Source organism: Larimichthys crocea, chromosome XXI, assembly GCF_000972845.2.
Source record: "Larimichthys crocea isolate SSNF chromosome XXI, L_crocea_2.0, whole genome shotgun sequence".
Lineage (NCBI taxonomy): Eukaryota > Metazoa > Chordata > Actinopteri > Sciaenidae > Larimichthys > Larimichthys crocea.
In genome coordinates, this window is record NC_040031.1 from 10,969,682 (window position 1) to 10,989,477 (window position 19,796).

At 41.7% G+C, this 19,796-nt stretch overlaps 2 protein-coding genes across 2 annotated transcripts; both read right to left on the minus strand.

Moving 5' to 3' along the window:
* Window positions 1-1,302: 1,302 nt before the first annotated feature.
* Window positions 1,303-6,037, minus strand: tmem168b (transmembrane protein 168b). The gene is made up of 4 exons (XM_019265788.2): window positions 4,530-6,037; window positions 3,262-3,404; window positions 2,909-3,183; window positions 1,303-2,827 (listed from the first exon to the last, which is right to left on the minus strand). Exons 1-4 carry the CDS (start codon window positions 5,664-5,666, stop codon window positions 2,280-2,282), a joined length of 2,103 nt encoding a protein of 700 aa, XP_019121333.2. The 5' UTR covers window positions 5,667-6,037; the 3' UTR covers window positions 1,303-2,279.
* A 1,961-nt stretch (window positions 6,038-7,998) lies between these two features.
* On the minus strand, window positions 7,999-16,532 carry samtor (S-adenosylmethionine sensor upstream of mTORC1). Its single transcript, XM_019265809.2, has 5 exons — window positions 16,066-16,532; window positions 12,344-12,485; window positions 12,067-12,195; window positions 10,939-11,053; window positions 7,999-10,632 (listed from the first exon to the last, which is right to left on the minus strand). Exons 1-5 carry the CDS (start codon window positions 16,493-16,495, stop codon window positions 10,000-10,002), a joined length of 1,449 nt encoding a protein of 482 aa, XP_019121354.1. The 5' UTR covers window positions 16,496-16,532; the 3' UTR covers window positions 7,999-9,999.
* Between the last annotated feature and the right edge of the window lie 3,264 nt (window positions 16,533-19,796).

Genomic DNA, 19,796 nt, shown 5'->3' on the forward strand with positions numbered 1-19,796 from the left:
CTCTTGTTAAACTAGGCTGATGTTTAATGATGCTATCTATAATGACTTTCTTGTGAATGTAATCCAGCAGAATCTGCTGTTCAAACAAGAGGGTCTGCTCAATTTTTGCCAAAAAAACACTAAAGTTTGTCATTTCTGCGAGGCTCGTTCTCGCGCTTTATCCGGGCCGAGGCTGTTTCTGACCCTCTTTTTTTGAATCCAGAGATCGCTGTGCAAAATTTCAAACAAACTGTTCATCTGATATGTCCAAAGTATGTACTTGTTATCCCGTGCTGTGCTTATTAAGTCGCTTCTGAGCTTGATAGAAGTTCAGCAAAGTTTGCTTTTCTCCTTCCTTCAGTTTTTTTTAGATGTGGGCTTGGGGATTCACTTGTGTACATGTTCATGCCTCTGATTGGTCGAAACACATTCAACCAGTCATGAAGTCGTGAATCTGCACGTCGGTTCTGAAATCACAAAAATGGTGAATTTGGAGACTCGGAAATGAGCCGTGGAACGAAAAAAGGAACTGGTCCCTGTTCCTTCGGTGTGTGTTTGAGGGGTTTGGTGTAAGTATCACCTGGCCCGCCACATGGGGGCAGTAGATGTTCTCTTACTGCGGTCTTGTCTCCTTCACTTCAATGATTGACAACTTGCTGTAAAAGCCATTTTCAACTTGGTTTGTGTAAAAAGAAATGTGAACACGTTTAAAGATCATACAAACTGAAATATGCTGCTGCACCACATAATTTTATAATGTTTTCAATAAAAATCAACTGAAAACTTGAAAATCTGTCTGCTTGATTTATTTGTCGTTATATTTTGGGGGCTTTTGAACCTTTTATCTGATGGTTAACAGTGTGTCAAGGAGTCCTGGGTGCCTAGGTCTCCCAAACAGGTAAGTATAAGTTCCTCTCAAACATTTCATCTATTGTGATTAAGTCCCACAGACAAATGCTCATCAACTAACCAATGTTCCATTAATAAGGCCAACAGGTCGAACAAATACATTAAGCAGACGGTCATTCTTAAACCCTGAAACAACGCACAGCTCTCAGAAGTCGAGTAGCAGATACTTGGATCTTTGCAATAGTACGATTTCCTCATGCCTGCCCGTCTCTTCTTAGGTTGGTTGGGTTTTATTTTCCAGGTTTTGTAAATTCTTTGTAACGTCCAAGAAAGCTTCCCGTGCAGTAACTTTGCAATTTGGAATTTATTCTGTTAAGTTGAACGTGCAAAAATGTATCTGCAGATGAGGTGATTCAAAAAGGTGTATAGATGAAAACTTCCTGTGATAAATGACTAGAAATGAACAAGCACTAATTATTTTCACATTAGTCAGTTCTTTTAATGAATGGATAATGAACATTGTTGTTTAATTTATGGCAGAACGTAACAATGAGGAGGCGTTCAGTTTAGGATTTCAGAAGTGACGTCTCACTTCCCCTTTATTGCATAGCCTCACCTGATTTTCTCACCACAAACATGAAACTGATTAGAATAAACTTGCATAGCCCAGTAAACTTCAATAAACCACAGGAAGAAAACCATCTCAGTGAGATGTGTTCACTTTTCTGAGGTGTACTCTAACATAAATATCCAAGTCCTCACGCGTCTCTGCTTGTAGTGCATTCGTCAGTACGTTAAAATCTCTCTGGAATCCCTGAAGCAGCTGGAGTGTCTTTTATAAATAACCCCTAAAAGCTTTTACGAAAACGTCGCTACGACAAACACAAAGTGTCTATGATCAAAGCTCGGAGCGGAGAAATGCATAGAGGAGCACAGTGTAAAAAGGAATCATTGTAGAATCAAAAACACACGAGCAATAAAACATTTGGAGCTCTAGAAACATCGTTTACGCCTGAGATGTCTGAAAAATGCACCGCGGCCACTTTGGTTTAAGGTTCGAAAGATCGGCTTAGGTAGCTGATGTTTTTTTTTTGGTGGTTTTCTGGTAAAAGGCACGACTCAAAACGTTCTTCGAATCAAAGGCGGAATCTCATCGAACAGTAAAATACGATGCAGAAATGTGCAAAATAAAGTCGGCGTGCTCAGTCTCATCCCACGCCGACGTAAGATCTTTAAATCTAAAGCTTAAAAACACGCAAGAGTATAAAAACCGGTACTAAAAAAAGACAAAATTTCAAAATGTAATCAGTAACTTGAGTGATTAGTTTTTCAGCAACAAACAGGATAGGATGAAATAAGTTTACAATCCGATAGCTGCCTGCTTTCAGGGTCAGAAACTCGTTTAGAAAATATATTCTGAACATTAAAAAAAGCCTTTTTTTTATATATTTCTATGATCGGACCAGTTTGAAGCCTTGTCCAGTGTCCAGTATCGCTGGTGGGAACCAGTTGAGTTTGACTCTCTTGAGACATCGCAGGCAAACGCTACAGAGCCACAGCAGGTTCAGGCTGCTGCTCCACAGCGCCAACTGAACCACCGGGTACGTCACCCGCGGGAAGTACATGCTCCAGTGGGTGGTGACGTCGCTTCCCGTCGGCAGGTGCAGCGTGTAGTCGCTCCAGTGTTCGGAGACGCCGTAGGCGGCGGAAACCGCCCTCCCGCTCGCGCACCATTGGATGTTGCTGCTCGGGTTGCAGTTGTACTCCACCCACTCGGAGGTGAAGTCTCCGAGCTGCGGCGACTCCCGCAGCTCGACGTCCGTCGTTCGGGCGAACGACGCTCCCTGCACGGCCACGTACAGCTCCTTCACCCTCCTCGCCTCGTTCACCCACGGCAACGAGTTTTCACAGTCGAGCACCAGGATGAGGCGCGAGCAGAAGCTGCCGTTCTTCTCCCTCCACCAGTCCAAGAGCTGATCCAGACGCAGAGTGTCTCCACCTGACGACGGACACGGAGAAAGATTGTTACATTGCAATGAATCAATCCATCATAACGACTCCGGCTCGATGCCCCTCTCACCTGCCAGCGCCCACTCTCCGGTGCGGTGACTGTGGCCGCTGTAGTAGATCACGTAGGTGTCGTGGCGAGGTCCGTCAGCCGTGCGGAGCTCCAAAAAGGATTTGATCTTGGCCTGCAGAGCCTCCAGGGTCACGCCGCTGGTGGAATAGTCGCAGCCGAACGCCTCGATCAGGTGGTGGGCGAAGAAGCGCTGCACGCTGGTCAACATGCCTGTAGTGCGCCTGTTCAGCTCCTGCACCTGGCCGGGAGGCAGCAGCATGGGCTGACCGTCGGGACTGCAAGGCAGACAAACACGTGTTTAATAACCTGGTTGGTGACGCTCTCTGCCAGTAGTTGCGCGTTAACGCGCTTACCTGCAGTAGTTGGTGGGGATGACCACAGCGTAGCCCACGCAGGTTCCTCCCAGGCTGTTCCCGAGCTCGTGGAAAAGGCCGTGAAAGAGAGACTCCAGAGGCAGGACGAGCAGGAACGTGCCCACAAATATACTGCTGGAGGCCTGCAGAGCACATTCATGGGTGGATTAATTAAACACCAACAAGACTCTTGAGTACGAAGGACCGTGACGTGAATCTGTGCATCTACGTTTAAGCAGAATATAGTAAATAAAGTATTATATTTAGACGACAGACAAATCCTGATTCAAATGTGGGATCCGAGTAATTCATAAGAATTAAAAGTTTATATTCTATTGGTCAATTCATGGGACTCACATCAAAACATTATGATTCCACATGTTTCTCATCTATATGAAATGTAAAGTACATTCTCAAACTACAGCTGAGTCCAAACTAGTGGTTCCCAACCTGTTGGGTCAGGACCTGACCTGAAATCTGACAGGAGAGGAAAGAAGTAAAACTGTTTCACTGCTATACAAGCCTGATTTTTGAATTCATATAAAATCATTTACATATGCAACCAGTGATGACGGATCCTGAGCAAACAATTAAAGTTCATACAAACCATCAAAGTTGGGTACTACTGGTCTAGGAAATGCTCCCTTGTTGTCTTGTTATTTTTTATTCTCCATGAATATTTCAACCATAGATTGAGTTCATCTGGGTCACCTGATCCACAAATATTATTTCTCGGATGACGTGGCTGAAATAAAGTTCTAAAAACACGGCCTGAGTGTGTCCCAGCTGACTTTGGGTGAGAGGTGGGGTACACCCTGGACAATACCAAAGTCCTGGGCACTAAAACTAAGCATTATTATTATTGCTATTCGATCTATTATCTCTCCTGTTGCTTCATCTGTGTGACTGTTTTTGTATAGCTACTGTACTCAAATAATACCACCACATCATTTTAAGAGAAAAAGTATCAACACATTGACACTTTTGGCAACATTAGGTTGAAATATCGCCACGTTCCTGCAGACTAAAAGACCTATGAGTTGGTATTTTTGCATGTTTTTATGCAGAATAAAGAATCTTTGGCCTCCAGGTGATTAACTATGTTTGTGACTTTGACGTAGCAGGAAAAACACAGGCAGACTTCATTCATTAACAGTGACCCAGCGGCACGACCTCCCCTGAGTGATGTGCGGTCGTCGTTAATGAATACACCCGTGAGTTCCCTGCAGTTTAACCCTGTGATATCCAGTCGATGCTTCATGCTTTACCTGCCAGCAGAGAGTAGCAACAGCAGCGGTTGACACCAGCGTGAAGAGCACCAGGTGTTTGGAGATGAGGCAGAAATGCCTCATGCCCTTCGAGGCCATGATCTTGTCCAGGCCATTGCCGCCTAACCCCTGGGACAGGCACACCCTCTGGCAGTCGCCGAGCTTGGTGTGAAAGCCCCACAGGGTGATGACGAACACCACGTGGCAGATGGCCCAGAAGAACGCGGCCACCATGAAGAGCGGGATCAGCAGGTACCACCGGTCCAGGTGTGTCAGCTTCCGAGCAGCCAGGACGATGAAGGTCACCTCCACAGCCAGGAGAGGCAGCAGGGACAACCGGCGCCACAGGCCCCTCCACACCAGGAAGGTCTGCCAGCGCTCGGTCACAGACAGACCGCTGAAGTAGAAGTCCAGCAGAGGGTCGCAGATGAGCCGGCTGAAGAAGCAGGCCAGGGCGAAGGGGTTGGTGGAGATGCTCAGGGACCTGAAGAACAGCACGGCGGTGATGTCGGCGAAGCAGACCAGGTTGGGGATCGCAAGGAAAACCTTCATGCGTAGGCTGACCATGACGGCGGCCAGTGACCCCACCAGCACCATCATGCTGAAGGACTTCTCGATGAGCAGAGCGGTGCTGGCTGCCGCAAAGCCCAGCAGCTCCAGCTGCTCGGCCGAAGTGAGGAAGGCAGGGCGGTACCTGGTGAACCCGAACAGCCGGTCCAGCAGCGCCCACAGCGTCCTGAGAGCCACATGGGCCAGCAGCAGGTAGCTGGCAGCTTGCTCCTTCACGTCAGCCTCCAGAGCCGGACTGCTGAGGAAACACAGCAGCCCCAGCAGGAAGCCGAACAACAGGTGAGGCACGCCGCGGCTCAGGTGAGGCATGTCCAAGTAGTAGAAGAGCAAACTGGCCACGCCGAGGACGACAAGAGCCAACACGAACAAGACGACCACGGCGGTCTCTGCCGTCCTCTCCCACCGGGCGTACAGCCCCAGACACAGGGCGAGCAGCAGGTTGAGGCTGGAGAAGTAGCCCAGACACCGGACGGACGACCACATGCTCACCTCGGCGTTCACCTCATCCAGCCGGGTCATCGCTGCGTGGAGGCAGTGGCTGACACAGTAGCGGAGGAAGCGACACATTGTTTTTGTTTTAAATATATTAAAAACTTTTTTTTTAAATTCAAAAACTTTAACCGTTAAGTCACGCGCGTCAACGGCTGGAACTTGTCGGGAGGCTACACGAGGAGCTAACTCCAACCGTCAACTAACGTTCACATCACCCCGACGTTTGCTTCATCTGATGCGGGGTTTAAAACACGCATGACCCGCATCCTGCTGGAAGCGGCTGTCCTCCGAGTTAAAGACATTTCAGGTCCCTGAAGTTTGACACGGACAGAAAAAAAAAAAAAAAAGTTTGCAGTCAGTCAGATCACAGGCGCCATTATGCCACCGTACACTACGGCGACTGCTGAGGGTCAAAACAAACAAACAAACTTCCAACCCGTAACTCCAGGGGAATTTAGTTTATTATTTATTTACTTTTCTTTTTTGTTTCTTTTTTTTTAGCACATCTCACGCAGAGTTTGAGGTTTTGTTTGTTGTTTTGTTTGTTGACTGAATAAAACAGAAAAAAAAGGACCAATGATGCGAAATTGAATATATACATCACCATGGCAACTGATGATGCGCACAGGAGGAGGATGAGTTATGTTTAGAGTTTAAGTTTAATTTAATTAAAAGCCAACGTGTGTTACTAATGCCACCAGACAAAGCAGTGTTACAGTACAGATGATGGTATGATGGAAGTCATACCACCTCATCTACCTGTATTACCTGTATTTTTTTATTTATTTTCTATCTCCGTGCTTTATTCTATTGTATTTTTTTTATTCTTTTCAAATATACCGGACTGCTATGACGATGTTTCTGTAATGGGTAATACACCAGTATGTAGGTTTTTAACCAAAATGATATTTTTAATGCTAAAATATAATTATTATTATTGTTGTTATCCATGAGTTTCCAAATTTACTGTTTTACAAAAAAAAATTAAACTTGATTAAGTTTTTTTTTTACCACATCTCATGCAGAGTTTGAGGTTTGTTTTGTTTTTGAGTAAAACAGAAAAGACCAATGATGCGAAATTGAATATATACATCACCATGGCAACTGATGATGCGCATATGTAACATATGTAAACAAGTAACCATCTATTAAGAACAAAAAAATATCTATATAAACTATATATGTAGTTTTTTTAACCAAAATTATATTTTTAATGCTAAAATATAATAATAGGCTAATAATTATTATTGTTGATTTTTTTTTACCACATCTCATGCAGAGTTTGAGGTTTTGTTTGTTGACTGATGCAAAATTGAATATATACATCACCATGGCAACTGATGATGCGCACAGGAGGAGGATGAGTTATGTTTAGAGTTTAAGTTTAGTTTAATTAAAAGCCAACGTGTGTTACTAATGCCACCAGACAAAGCAGTGTTACAGTACAGATGATGGTAATGGTACTGATGGTATGATGGGAGTCAGACCATCTTATCTACCTGTATTACCTGTCAATGTCAAATTGTAGTTGTTTATTTGCATTCCTGAAAAGAAGAATTATTTTAGTGGTTGAGCGTTATGCTTGATTACTCTGACTGACTCTCCTCAAATTTGGGTATAAAAAGGTGAATTTAAAACGTCCACAATTATTTTAATTGACTTAAATTGATATGATCTAGGTGGAGTTTGCGGGTTCTTACCAGTTTCCTCCCAGTTGGCCGTTGTATCAGGAGTAGTCCTGCATCCACACAGTATAAACCACTTTGAATGATGTTTTTATATCCTTATAGCCTTAATTAGGGGACAGTGTTGACTATAATGTTTAAGCTGCGCCAAGTTTAGGAGCTCTACAGTGCGCAGTTACCATGTTAGAGTGCATTGATCTTAAATTTTATGTGAGGAATCCCCCTTTGCAGCAGCTTTTGCAATAATGTAACAACCTGTTCCTGGAACAAAGTAGTTGGCACTGTCCAATGTTTCCATAGTCAGACAAAGTTTCTGCCTGCTGCTGCAGCACGTTAGTCAACAACACCCAAGCAGCTGCAAAAGTAATAAATGCAAGTAAATGGTAGCAGAGTGACACCCAGGATGTTTAAAATATGAGTTCAAGCAGCTTACTACTTTACTTTTTCATATTTTGTTTAGAGTTATTTACTTGCATTCTTTCTGAAAAAATACAGAGGGCATGGCCTCAGTGTCAAAATGTGCCTTAAAGGCTTAGTACACATCTACTACATATAATATACAGTATTACTACATATAAAAGTAATCCCACCTGATGATGCAGGTACCCGTTTCATTCAGTACTGATCCAAAGATCTCAGTACCTTCCACATCTTTTTGAATATTAAAAAGCTACAGTACACAAACACAGACACACAAATAAAACAAAACACACAAGCACGGCTCACATTTACATTCATTTATAAAAGAGAAATACAACCATACTAGAAGCACACATTGTTCTGCATTGTTGAAAAATGTTGATAATGAAGATGAACCATTTCATGCAAATGGACCAAAAGAAAACACTGGAAGACAAATGCACCAATTAACCACTTCAGAGTCTGAACATGTGCGATACTATGAAATGTTTCCTGTGAAAACAGACGAGATATCAGCAGAGAGAGATGTGCATTAACCCGGGTTATTGATATGGGAATGGCAACGACACGCTGTAATACATCAACACTGGAAATGTTTTGTTATCCGTTATTGACAAAGAAGAACCGGAGGAGTTGCTGTGTGTGTGTTTACCGTTTGGCCAAAGAAGCTCGACATTTATCTGTTACAAAGGAAAAATGCGTTTCATTTTCTCCAGGGGGCATGAAAAGTCTGCTCGCAACATACAGTAAATGTGAACAAAGAAGGCACCTTTAGACTTTACTGGTATTATTTTCTGGGCCACTTCATATTGGTTGTAAAACTGTCATCATAGGAAAATAATTACATTTTTGTGACACTCCCTTTGGGATCAATGATATAAAGTGCCACTGACCAAAATAAAAAATAAAATAAAAATCACATCAACGTAATTTTGTTCCTTCATTCACACTGACAAACTCACCCACACATTTGTCCTGTTCACAGACAGGCAGGAACACACGCCAACATTTCATCCGGTAGTGTCTTTAGCTAAAAACCTCCTCCCCCTTTCCTCCCCACCCTCCCACCCCCCCGTTAGGATACAGTATCTTCAGATCTGGTCTCGCTTGTTGCTATTGCTAAAATCTTACAGTTTCTCACCTTTTCAAGAGGTTCTGTATGATAAAACAGTTAAGTTAGTGCAAATCTCTTCCGTCAAGACCGTGACGAGCTCAGATCTGGATCTCCATTTCACATCAAAGTTACAAAATAAATTGTGTCGGAGTATAATCGGTGCTGTAAAAGTCCATTTGATACGGATCGCTGACTTGCAGCGTTGTACTATTTCTCTCGCTTGAGAACCAAAGAGAGAGAAAAAAAAATCTAAAGAGGAGATAATCGAGTCGTAATATTCATGAGGACGACGAGGAGGAAAAAAAAAGTGTAATACCTACTTTGAAACACCTTGTACCTTGTTACACGAGTCAACACAGTTACAGTTTCACATTAGTAAACCTAGTAATACTCCTACCGTCTGAAAATGTTTAAAATGCTACTTTAAAATACCACTTTCTTGTAAAAGATACACAAATCATTCGGAGGATGCCAAATTAAAAATGGCACTGCCACACTTAACACTGGACAACACCAATGTTTTGACTGTTGAGAATATATTTCAAAACAATGATATTTTCTTTTTCTTTTTTTTTTGTCGTCTTGGAAAACTAAATGCACATCAAGAATTTTTCAGAAAAAATCTAGCTGCATGACTGTGACAGAAGCAAGCGTACCAAGTCCAGTCATTCCATCCCAGTCTCTCCCAGTGCAATCGAAACTCCTGTCACGCTACTCGTGTTGCTTTATTTGTCTTTTGTACTTAAGCCGCCTGCCACACTAGCTTATTCAAAATAGAGACTTGAGTACAGAACGCAGACAAGCTGACTTTTGTTAATGAGAGCTGATCGGAGGATAGGAATCAAGGAGAAGGGAGCTGAGATATCTGAAGGTCATTCGCTTTCCAACTCTTAAAAAACCTAGATATTTATCAAAATATATCCATCTTAGTGTGTGGCATGTGTGTATATATATGTGTGTGTGTGTGTGTGTGTGCGATTGTGTGTACTCTCAGAGGAGTGTGGATATGAGAAAATAATCTGTAAACTTTCTTTCACACTGTGCAAACTGCATTATTTTTCGAGGAGAGGGAGGAGAAGTGGGAGAAGAATGCAGCAGGTTAATTTTGGCAGCGCAGCAGTTGAAGGGGAGGTGACAGTTACGTAGAGAAGAGGAATCGTTGTCGAGGGGGGAAGCTGGTGGTTTCGGCCTAGCTCTGGAGCAGGATGGGGTCTTCCAGCTCGTGGAAGCCGGGCACCGAGCTGCCCTGGCTCTCCCCAGAATCTGAATCGTAGGGCGTGTCGGGTAGCTCCGTAAAGCCCCAAGCCAGCTGGTCATCCTCAAACTCGGAGCGCGCCTGCACGGACACGTCGGCGCACTCTTCCTCCTCGTTGGAGTGGAAGTCCTGAGGGATGTAGAGCATCTCAGGGTAGTTGCGTGACACCAGGTCGCTGGTGGTGGCCAGACACACCTTACGGAAGGCGATGAGATGCATGTGGGAATACTTGACGTATTTGTACCGCTTGAAGCCCAGCGACTCCACTGCGACGCGCCAGCTGCGCATCATCAGGGCGTGGCGGTTTTGGTGGGAGGAGTCGGGCGTGATGATGAGCAGCAGGCCGTGCAGCTCCAGCAGCTCGTGGGCCTTCTTACAGCAGATCCAGCGCTGGTATGGTGAGGGGAAGTAGGACAGGAGCAGGGAGAAGACCACCACATGGAAAAGCTGGGCTGGCAGGGAGTCGATGGGGTTGTGGAGCTGGCGGAGGAAGGCCTCTACTGCGTCACCAGCCAGCTGGAGAGGCTGCTGGAGCTGAAGGTTGAGGAAGTCACACTTGTACACGCTCTGAAGGAGAGAAAAGGAAATTTGGCACTCTGAAATGTGATCTCTGTGAATTGTCATTGTCATTTCAACGGCGCAGTTTTTCTACTTGCAACTGCAGCACGCACGGCGCCTTTTGTTCTGCTTTCTGCTGAATTTGTTCACAGACTGTCTAACCACAACACTGATACTCCTGCATGAGTCATTTCTGATGTTGCTTCTGCTATGTAATACCAGCAGCCGAGACACAAGACAGGAAAACCTCACGCACTTGTTTGTTCAGCGAGGATTTAAAACATGGTGTCAACAAAAAGAATCGAGCGCTCTTACCTCAACTGCAGGCACTATGTCAATACCAACTGTAAGGAACTCATCAAACTTCAAGAAAGGGTTGAAGCAGCTCCCCACGTCAAGAAGGCGCATTTTTCCCAGCTGGGCGATTGAGCTGTGACAAAAATGTGGAACAAGTGTCAGTTTCAAGAGTTAACCGTCAAACCAGCGCGTCACACAGCATGTCTTGTAACAACCCCATTAAATTTAGATAAAACTTCCACAACAAACAAATATATATAGTTCGAACCCAAGGATAGAAATGTTGGTTGGACTTTTTTATAAAGTTATGAAATAACTAAATATACAGACATTCATGGTCCTCAGAGGATGAGCATGATTTTAATGACTGAGAATTCTACTTGTACATGGAATTTTTGTATTCTTAGCTGAATAAAAGCTTTTAACATAACACTGCTCAAAGAATGTGTTCTTTTCTGTTTACATTACAGTTCTTCTTTTTTTTTTTTTAATGCTACCCGGTTGAGCAAAGGATGCTCTTGAGGTCAAAAAACGTTTTTTTGTCTTTATAATAATAAAAAGCAGAAATCAGAAGTATGTTGTAAGTATTAAAAACTTTCATAGGGTATGTAATATACACTGCTAACTGTAGGGGCCAGTAGTACAGGGCTTTAGAGTTTGAAATGTAGCAAAGCTGCAGGCAGAAAATCCAGATTTACTCAGAGTCAAACATGTTAAAGAATGAAGTTCATTTGTAGGAGCTGAAACAAATTTTTAGTGGTTTAAAAACTTCGGGACAATCTTGCCAAATCCAGAAAAGAGTTCAGACACTGCAGCTTTGTTACTGTAATTATTTTCCAAGATAACCGGTCAGGGTTCAGTTGCTCTCTTTCAGTTCTTGATTCTAGATAAAAGTAAAGTACTATCCACAAAGAAAGGTGTTCAGAAAAAGTTTGCTGGTGCACCGTTCAACAATGCAAAGAAACTGAGGCACTACTCATGAGCGGAAAACTATTTTGTGAATGTTCATAAACCATCATTTTCTGTCACTAAAAAACAGTTGATTTCTTGTATAGTTACAGCAAGAACAGTATACTATAAAGATAATTATATAATGCATACTTTAAACAATATATAATATAAAACTGGCACATAGATGATTCTTACCTGGGGATGGTGCTGTACGGTTGGGCACTTACAGATTCTGCAGTCAGACCCACGGCTAGCATGGCACTTTTCTCGTCCTTTTCTAACATTCTCTTCATCCCGCCGTCCAAAAAGTATTCTTGACAGACACTATGGAAGGGGATGAATCAAAAGGTTACCGTGAAAGCGACGACATCGTGTCACAAAAGCACATCCTAGATAGTTAGATGAGTCAGACGTCGCAGTCATGAGGTCTAAAACGTGTAAGATGCTGGAGGGCATTTGAAGTCAGTCGTACCTGCGGCACCATTCGATGCGTCCCTCTCCCTCGCAGTTTTTGGTCCAGTGGTTGTCAGCGAGATTCTTCATGGCGAGGGCGTACTCGCTCAGCGTCTGCTCGTCCTCGCAGTGCTCGCGCCAGATCTTGTCAAAATCGCCCACTACAGAAAGAAGAGAACAGTAAAATGAGGACAGAACGAGAGCTACGGACCAGAACAGAACCATTTTTTAATCCATTAAGTGTTGAGTCATGTTTAGTCATATTTAGCCGTCTATGACAGTGAGCTGAATATCTAGGGGTAGACAAAACAAGACAATCACATCGGGCTATTACATCGACCCTAGACAAATCACAACTTCCGATTAATCGATTAAGACTTTAAAGCTACTGACTATCACATTCTTTAAGTCTGACGTCATTACCCAGAGAAAACAGCAAACATTTACAACCTACTTGCCAACTCTGATCATCCCCTTTAGCACCAAAACATGACAGAACTCCTTTGGAAACGCCTGCCAACGCTGTCTACATGTTCACCGGTCTTTGCTTTCAGTACAGAAGTGGAACCACTGCTCTGAAACATCAGCCATTTCACAGTTAGAATAAATCCGCCGAGAAGATCTTCATAGTTCAGCTGAGAAGTTTACAGCCTGCAGCATAGGCGAACACAAATAAGGGAGAAATCTCATGACCGCAAGGGAAAAAGAAAAAAAAATCAGATTTGCAGAAATGAAAGGACAACAAGAGGAGTGGTGGTAAACAGCAGCTCTCTGGAAGCATGACCAGTGTGACTCCATGCCAAGCCTACCAAGATCATGCTTTACTTATTAACCAATCATGAGGTCTGCTTGCAGGATGACTACTCTGTGCTGTTCCAAGCCAACAAACCAACCAGCTAGGTCTGTTGTACCTTGGATATTTTCTGACGTGATGATTCAAAACAAGCTATGTTATGTTTACGTGGGTGGAAAAGTAGGACAGAGCATACACAGATAAGACAAAAGCCCTGACATGTTTATGTATTGGTTACCACACAACTGATAGGAGATAACGTGGAAACTCCTTTTTTTTGTTGTTTTTGGTTCATTATTTTAAACTAGAGAAGCGGTGAAATAGTCAAATACATATTTTTGATTCAGAGAGCCATTAAAGCAGGAGACAACTTAATAATGAGTTTAAAGGCTTTTATACTTGCAACATGACAGCCCTCAAACAGTTGGCTGTTACAAGATAATGATGAACTAAAGCCAAGTTGTGCAGGATAACGATTTTGCACCTGCCACTTTGAATTTGCCTTTTTGTGCTCCCCTCCTACGCAGTCTCCAGTAGGACTATGCATTTCCTCAGTAAGAGAGAATAACACACAGAGAGAGTCTGTGTGAGTGTGTGTGGGGGGCGGGGGGTAGGCATGCATTTATTTTTTTTTAAATCCAGCATTGCTGGTAGGCGCTTTAAACGACAGAACAAGCCTCAACTTTAAGATTGCAGCTGGGATAAATCCCTCCGTCAGTGCTGTGAAGTAAAAATGTCAATTGTTGTTGCAGTCCAACCGACACTCAGAAGTCATATGCTGAAGAATTGTGAAAGGGTTTTTCCAAACTTCCTATTTTACACCATTCTCTCATCCAGAATGAGTCATAATAGGAAAAGGTTTTTTTTTTTTTTTGCTTCTCAGGACAGACAAACAGCTTCTTGTGGAAATCAAACCCTGATACAACATTTAAAGCCTCGAAAAAGATCACTTAACTCTTATATTCTTTCAGTCGCTGAGACACAAACACACACGGCGACAGGAACGAAGCCGAAGTTTAGCTCTGCATCCGGAAAGGGTCGATTATGCTCGTTTTATTTGCCATGGGCTGAGTACTGGGTGGAGACGGATGAGGTGATGAAGAGCAACATCTCAGGTGAACTTAAAACATTTTGTCATAGATACAATATCATCTGCTAACTAGGTGCTTATTTCTGTACTTCCTCTATGGGTAAAGCAGAAGAAAACACACCCCTTAATAAGGTCCAGTGTGTTTCATTTAAGTATCTATTGAGAGAACTATGCTTACATCTGTCTATAATCACCTGAAAATAAGAACTGTTGTTGTGTTTCTTACCTCAGAATGAGACTTTTATGTGTTTTTTCATGGCTACTGTAGTTTCTCCTTCATGCTTTAACCGAGAAGGAGAGGTGAGGGGTTTTCAGTTGGTTGCAATCTGAACCGTCACCATTAAATTCTACACACCGGACCTTTAAGTGATATCCAAAGTGTCAGTTTGGGCCTTCATTTTTTATTAAACTTCAAGACTCTGATATTCTCATAGCAAGTATTTGAAAAATAAAAGCAGGTCGCAGCAGTGGCTCAACTATTGTGCATTTAGTCACCGCGATGTGCAAGGCTGCTTTTTTTTTTTTTTTTTTTTTTAATGGGTGCAATACTGGAACTTTAATGATATTATGACATACAGAGGCCTTTTCCTTCAGCACGATCTTCGCCAGTCTCTTTCTACCTTAGCTCCCATGATAGCAGCCCTTCATATCCTCCCCTGCAGTTTTGATAATCAGCTCCTAAGTTTAGATCCACTCTCAGGAGGGAGCTCCTCTGACCTCCTGTCCTCAAACAACACTTGTGTGTTTTTGTTGACTGCATCAGTGGATCTGCAGTAGCGATGTGTCGGTCATGAACAAGCCGGTTCAGAGAGCCAGCTCTTTTAAGTTGAACGATGGGAGCCGGCTCCGGTACGTGAAGCTGTTGAGTGATAGTAGAAAAAAAGAAGCAGCGTTTGGACCCATAAACAAAAATTGAAAACAGAATCTTGCAAAAGCCAAGCTGCCATATCGAGCAGGATCCACAAACAACCTTCACGGACACGAGAACCGTGCATCCAACAGTCAATACAAAAAGTTTTTATGGGTGTTTATACCTGCTTTGTATAGGTTCTACAAGCACGTATCAGTTTCAGTTCAGTTCAGAGCTTTATTGTCCCTCCAGGGGAAATTTGATTTGCAGTGACAATGCAACTTATAAAGTAAAGTAAAGCAACCAAAACTTGATTTAAACAATCCTAAATGAAGTTAGACAGAAGGCAAAAAGTCTATAAAAGATAAAAAAAAAACAAATGCCACAAGAAACAGTGCAATTTAAGAGTTGTGCAAATTAATTGCATTGATTAACGTATGGGCGGTTTCAGAGAGTTACAAGGGTTTGTAAACGCAATGAAAACAATCGGCTCCAGCAATTTATTGATATTAGAAAAATATGTAATGTTTTACTTTTGAATGCTTCAGTACAAAGAATATATACACGATATATGTGTACACATACAAATCATAAAGTCAAATCAGCACTAAATTTAGCTGAATTATTTTTTCGGAGTCAAATGATCCGACTCCCTAAAAAAAACGAACTTCCCACCACTAATCTGACGTATGAACACAATTACTCAGACATCAAACTAATTCGGCAGTAAAGATTGCTCTCAGTGTTTGCTCTGACCGGTTATCACCTATTGGCAATAAAGAGGCAATAGAAAGTCATTCATTGTCAACAGCTCTCTGATTAGTAACATATTATAAGGTCGCTGCTTTTAGAGGAGATATTAACACACGTCTGCATTGGAAATATTATTTTCAGTGCATGCAATGTTGTTGTTAATTATCTTTTAAAGGCCTTGCCTGCAGTCTGCCTCCATAACAGGCAGCTCACCACACACACACACACACACAGAGGCCCGCTGGAGCTGCTTACCCTCTCTGTATTTCCTGCGCAGTTTTCTGTGGACGTTTTTCACGACCCCTGACAGCATCTCCTGCTCCCGCTTGCACGGCGCTTCATCAGGGATCGGCACGTAGAACAGCTCCGGGTGGTTTTCCGTCTCCCCTGTCTCGACATTGTCCCTGAGGTCCATAGCACCGCACCGCACCGCACCGCACCGCCGATGCTGCCTCGGCCGCCAGTTCCTTCCCCTTTTTTCCCCCCCGCACCAGCCAGCCAGCTGCAGAAAACACGACCGGCGAACCGGCACACCAGCCAACAACGCGCACGGTGATTGGCTGACTTTGACAGACATGCTGCAGAACTGACAGTCCCTCGTCCAATCACAGGCTCGGACGCATACCTGAGGCAGCGTGCGTGCCATGGAGGCGTTCAAGTGCCATGAGGCGTTCAAGTACACCATGTAAAAAAAACATACGACTCCTGAAGTTATCCAAAACACTTCATGACATGACAGAAAACACGGTTCTTTTATATTAATACTTTTAATTTTGCATTTTTAATTTTTGCATCTGTATTTTAAATACATATATTTTGTATTTCTATATTTTGTGACCTTTATATTTCTCTGTTCTATGTGAAAAATATTAAAAACAAAGACATTTTTGGCATTTTGGAACACAAATTGTGTATTTTATTCATGAGACTAATTTGTTTATTTACTGTTAAATGTGCTTGATTTAACTATTTTTAAAGGCAGTTATATGAAATTCATGACTCGGACAAATTGCTCAATAAACCACATGAGTTATAAGTTGTTTAAATTAGCATTTTTAATTTTTGCAATTGCATTTTAAATACATATATTTTGTATTTTTATATTTTGTTTGCACATGTGACCTTTATATTTCTCTGTTCTATGTGAAAAATATTAAAAACAAAGACATTTATGGCATTTTGGAACACAAATGTTGTATTTATTCATGAGACTAATCTGTTTATTTACTGTTAAATGTGCTTGTTTCAACTATTTTTAAATGCAGTTATATGAAATTCATGACTCAGCCATGACTCGGACAAATTACTCAATAAGCCACATGAGTTATCAGTTGTCTTACAAAATAGGTAAGTCGAAAAATGTGCTCATACAAATTTTTGGCATTTTGAAACACAAATTTTGTATTTATATACAAATTTTTGGCATTTTGAAACACAAATTTTGTATTTATTCATTTATTCATAGGCTAATTTGTTTATTTACTGTTAAATGTGCTTAATTTCACTATTTTAAAATATGTAATATGTATTATTATATAAAATTCATGACTTGGACAAATTATTCAATAAGCCACATGAGTTATAAGTTGTTACCAAATAGGTAAGTCAAAAAACGTGCTCATACAGATAAGTTAAGATCAATCATTGTAGGCTGTCTGCAATGATTTGGCACAGATACAGCAAGACAGCAAAGACGCTTGGCAGACTGCCTCAGCAAGTGAGATAATCTGATTAGGCCTAGAAATAGGATGTAGTCTGCACAATAGATTTGGCTGGATATGGACATGATGTTTTCTTCTGTTCAGGGGGGAATAGTGTGAGGTGAGGCCCAGACAAATTATGGTGTGACTTGTGTGATTTTTAGTGCAGGTTATTCAGAGCCCCTGGATAATAGGTTAAAGTGTTAGCCGCCTCAATATTAATCACCAGCCTCCCTTCTTTCTCAAACCTTTGAAGATGCATTTTTTATTAAAGGCAACTAAACAATTTTTGGAGTAAGTCAAACTGTGCTGGAAAAAGTGTGTCAGCCTGACGTAGAGCATCTCAGTCTGGTATGGCAACCTGACTGTGGCTAATAAAAACAAGCTGCTGTTGTCAAAACAGCTGGGGGAACTAAGTTATTAAATGTTCTGGATAACACCACTCCAATCCAATCCACATCCGATCATTTCAGAATTTGAGGTCATGCCTTCTCGAAGGTGGTGTAATAGTATGGTAAACAGAAACGTCACTAAAATACCTTCATGATGTGAGATTTTAATCACAAAAGTTGTATCAACTTCTGCACCATTTTTACAATGTATACACAGTTAAGCCCAGCTAAATGTTGCTCAAGTTCTCTTCAGTTCAGTGATAAAGTGATAAACTCCAGCGTGTATGCACTTGAGGTCAATACATAGACAAACATCTTCAATTCAGTGTGAAAAAAGGATCGGATGGATGATTCTGTATATGACAGACAGTTTATATTTCATTCCTGTGTATCCATTTTGACTTAGACTAACTGTGTGGATAGTGCCACCCAATGGTTCCAGCTCACATTTCTGAAGGCAGATCTTTACAATGTCCTTTTCATCTGCGTGCATGTACAATGAAGGCTTCATACACAAAAGAATGAGATTGGCAGGGTTGATTTTAAGTTTGGCTATTGCAGAAATAAATTTTTAAAGCACCTGACAGACTTTAACTATTCCTCTCTTCCTTAAAATAACACAGCACATGATTGCAACATTGTTTGTTTCTACAGCAGCTGCAGAAAAGCCCGCTTGATGCACTGTGATAATATCACGGATGGGATGTAATTGCATCATGACTAAGTAACTAATATTAGCGGGTGTTAATGACGCAGCATCATGTGAGGTCTTACATAATGGCACTGGTGGTAAACAGGAAAAGTTTAAACGACAAAGGGCTTCAAATTATATATATATATATATATATATATTTCATTTATATTAATTAATTCTGATATGTTTTGTTGCTATTTATGGGTGCTAATTTGAATTTACTTACTTGCTTAGTATTTATGTGCCGTCAGATGTTTAATCATAAAAGGTTAGTGTTAATATTTCAATAAATAAACATGAACATGTGTATTATATATACTTACACTCATTATATTGAGGCTGCACTTAAAGCGTCGATCAACAGAGTTGTGGTGCATTTGATTTATCACTACAGTCAGGTAATAAAAGTCCTAGAAAGAGGTCAGACAGGCACCTGTTAGCATGGAAATGAAGACAGTTGGCTGGCTGCAGTTGTTATTAAATACTCTAGTCATTATCAGTCCAACAGGTGTCGGGGTCAGCCAACATGTTTTCTGGTACATCACCAAGATAAGCTCCACATGCACAACTAATAAACATGAATTATTAAAGCTCGCGTGATATTTTTGCTCTTAACTCAGAGATTCACAGCTTATAAATGAAGGATACTTCCAAACATGGAAGCTATAATTGAAATTTTAAATAACACGAAATGTATGAAACAGTCTTTATGTATAAATCTGTCTTTGTTAAAATGTTGTTGTGCTTCTTGTTGGTGTCTGAAAAAATGCTCATGCTCAACTGGCAAAAGACAGTGGTGATCCTCACAGAGGATCACTTGGAAATCCCCTGGCAAGTACATAACTGCAGCTGTGTTCAGCTCGAGACACTGCAGCTAAAAGCCAGAGTTCAAACAGGGAGCATGAACAGCATGATTTAGCTACAAGCAACAGACAAGATTACTCACTACTACCTTATTTCATTTGTCAGCTAAGATCCGTTCTCGATTTTGAAAGATGTGTGCGATTCTTTCCCAAGCAAAGATAAGAAAAAGGTTGAATAATATGAGGCATAATCCTTTAAAACTATTGCATACCTGTAAATATTGATTTTAAGGCTACACCTTGAAATCCCAGTACGGGGCATCTAAACAGTATGAAAGCCTAAGGTTAATACTTCTGTTAGTCAGCTTGATGCCAAACATATTTTCAAACTGATAAG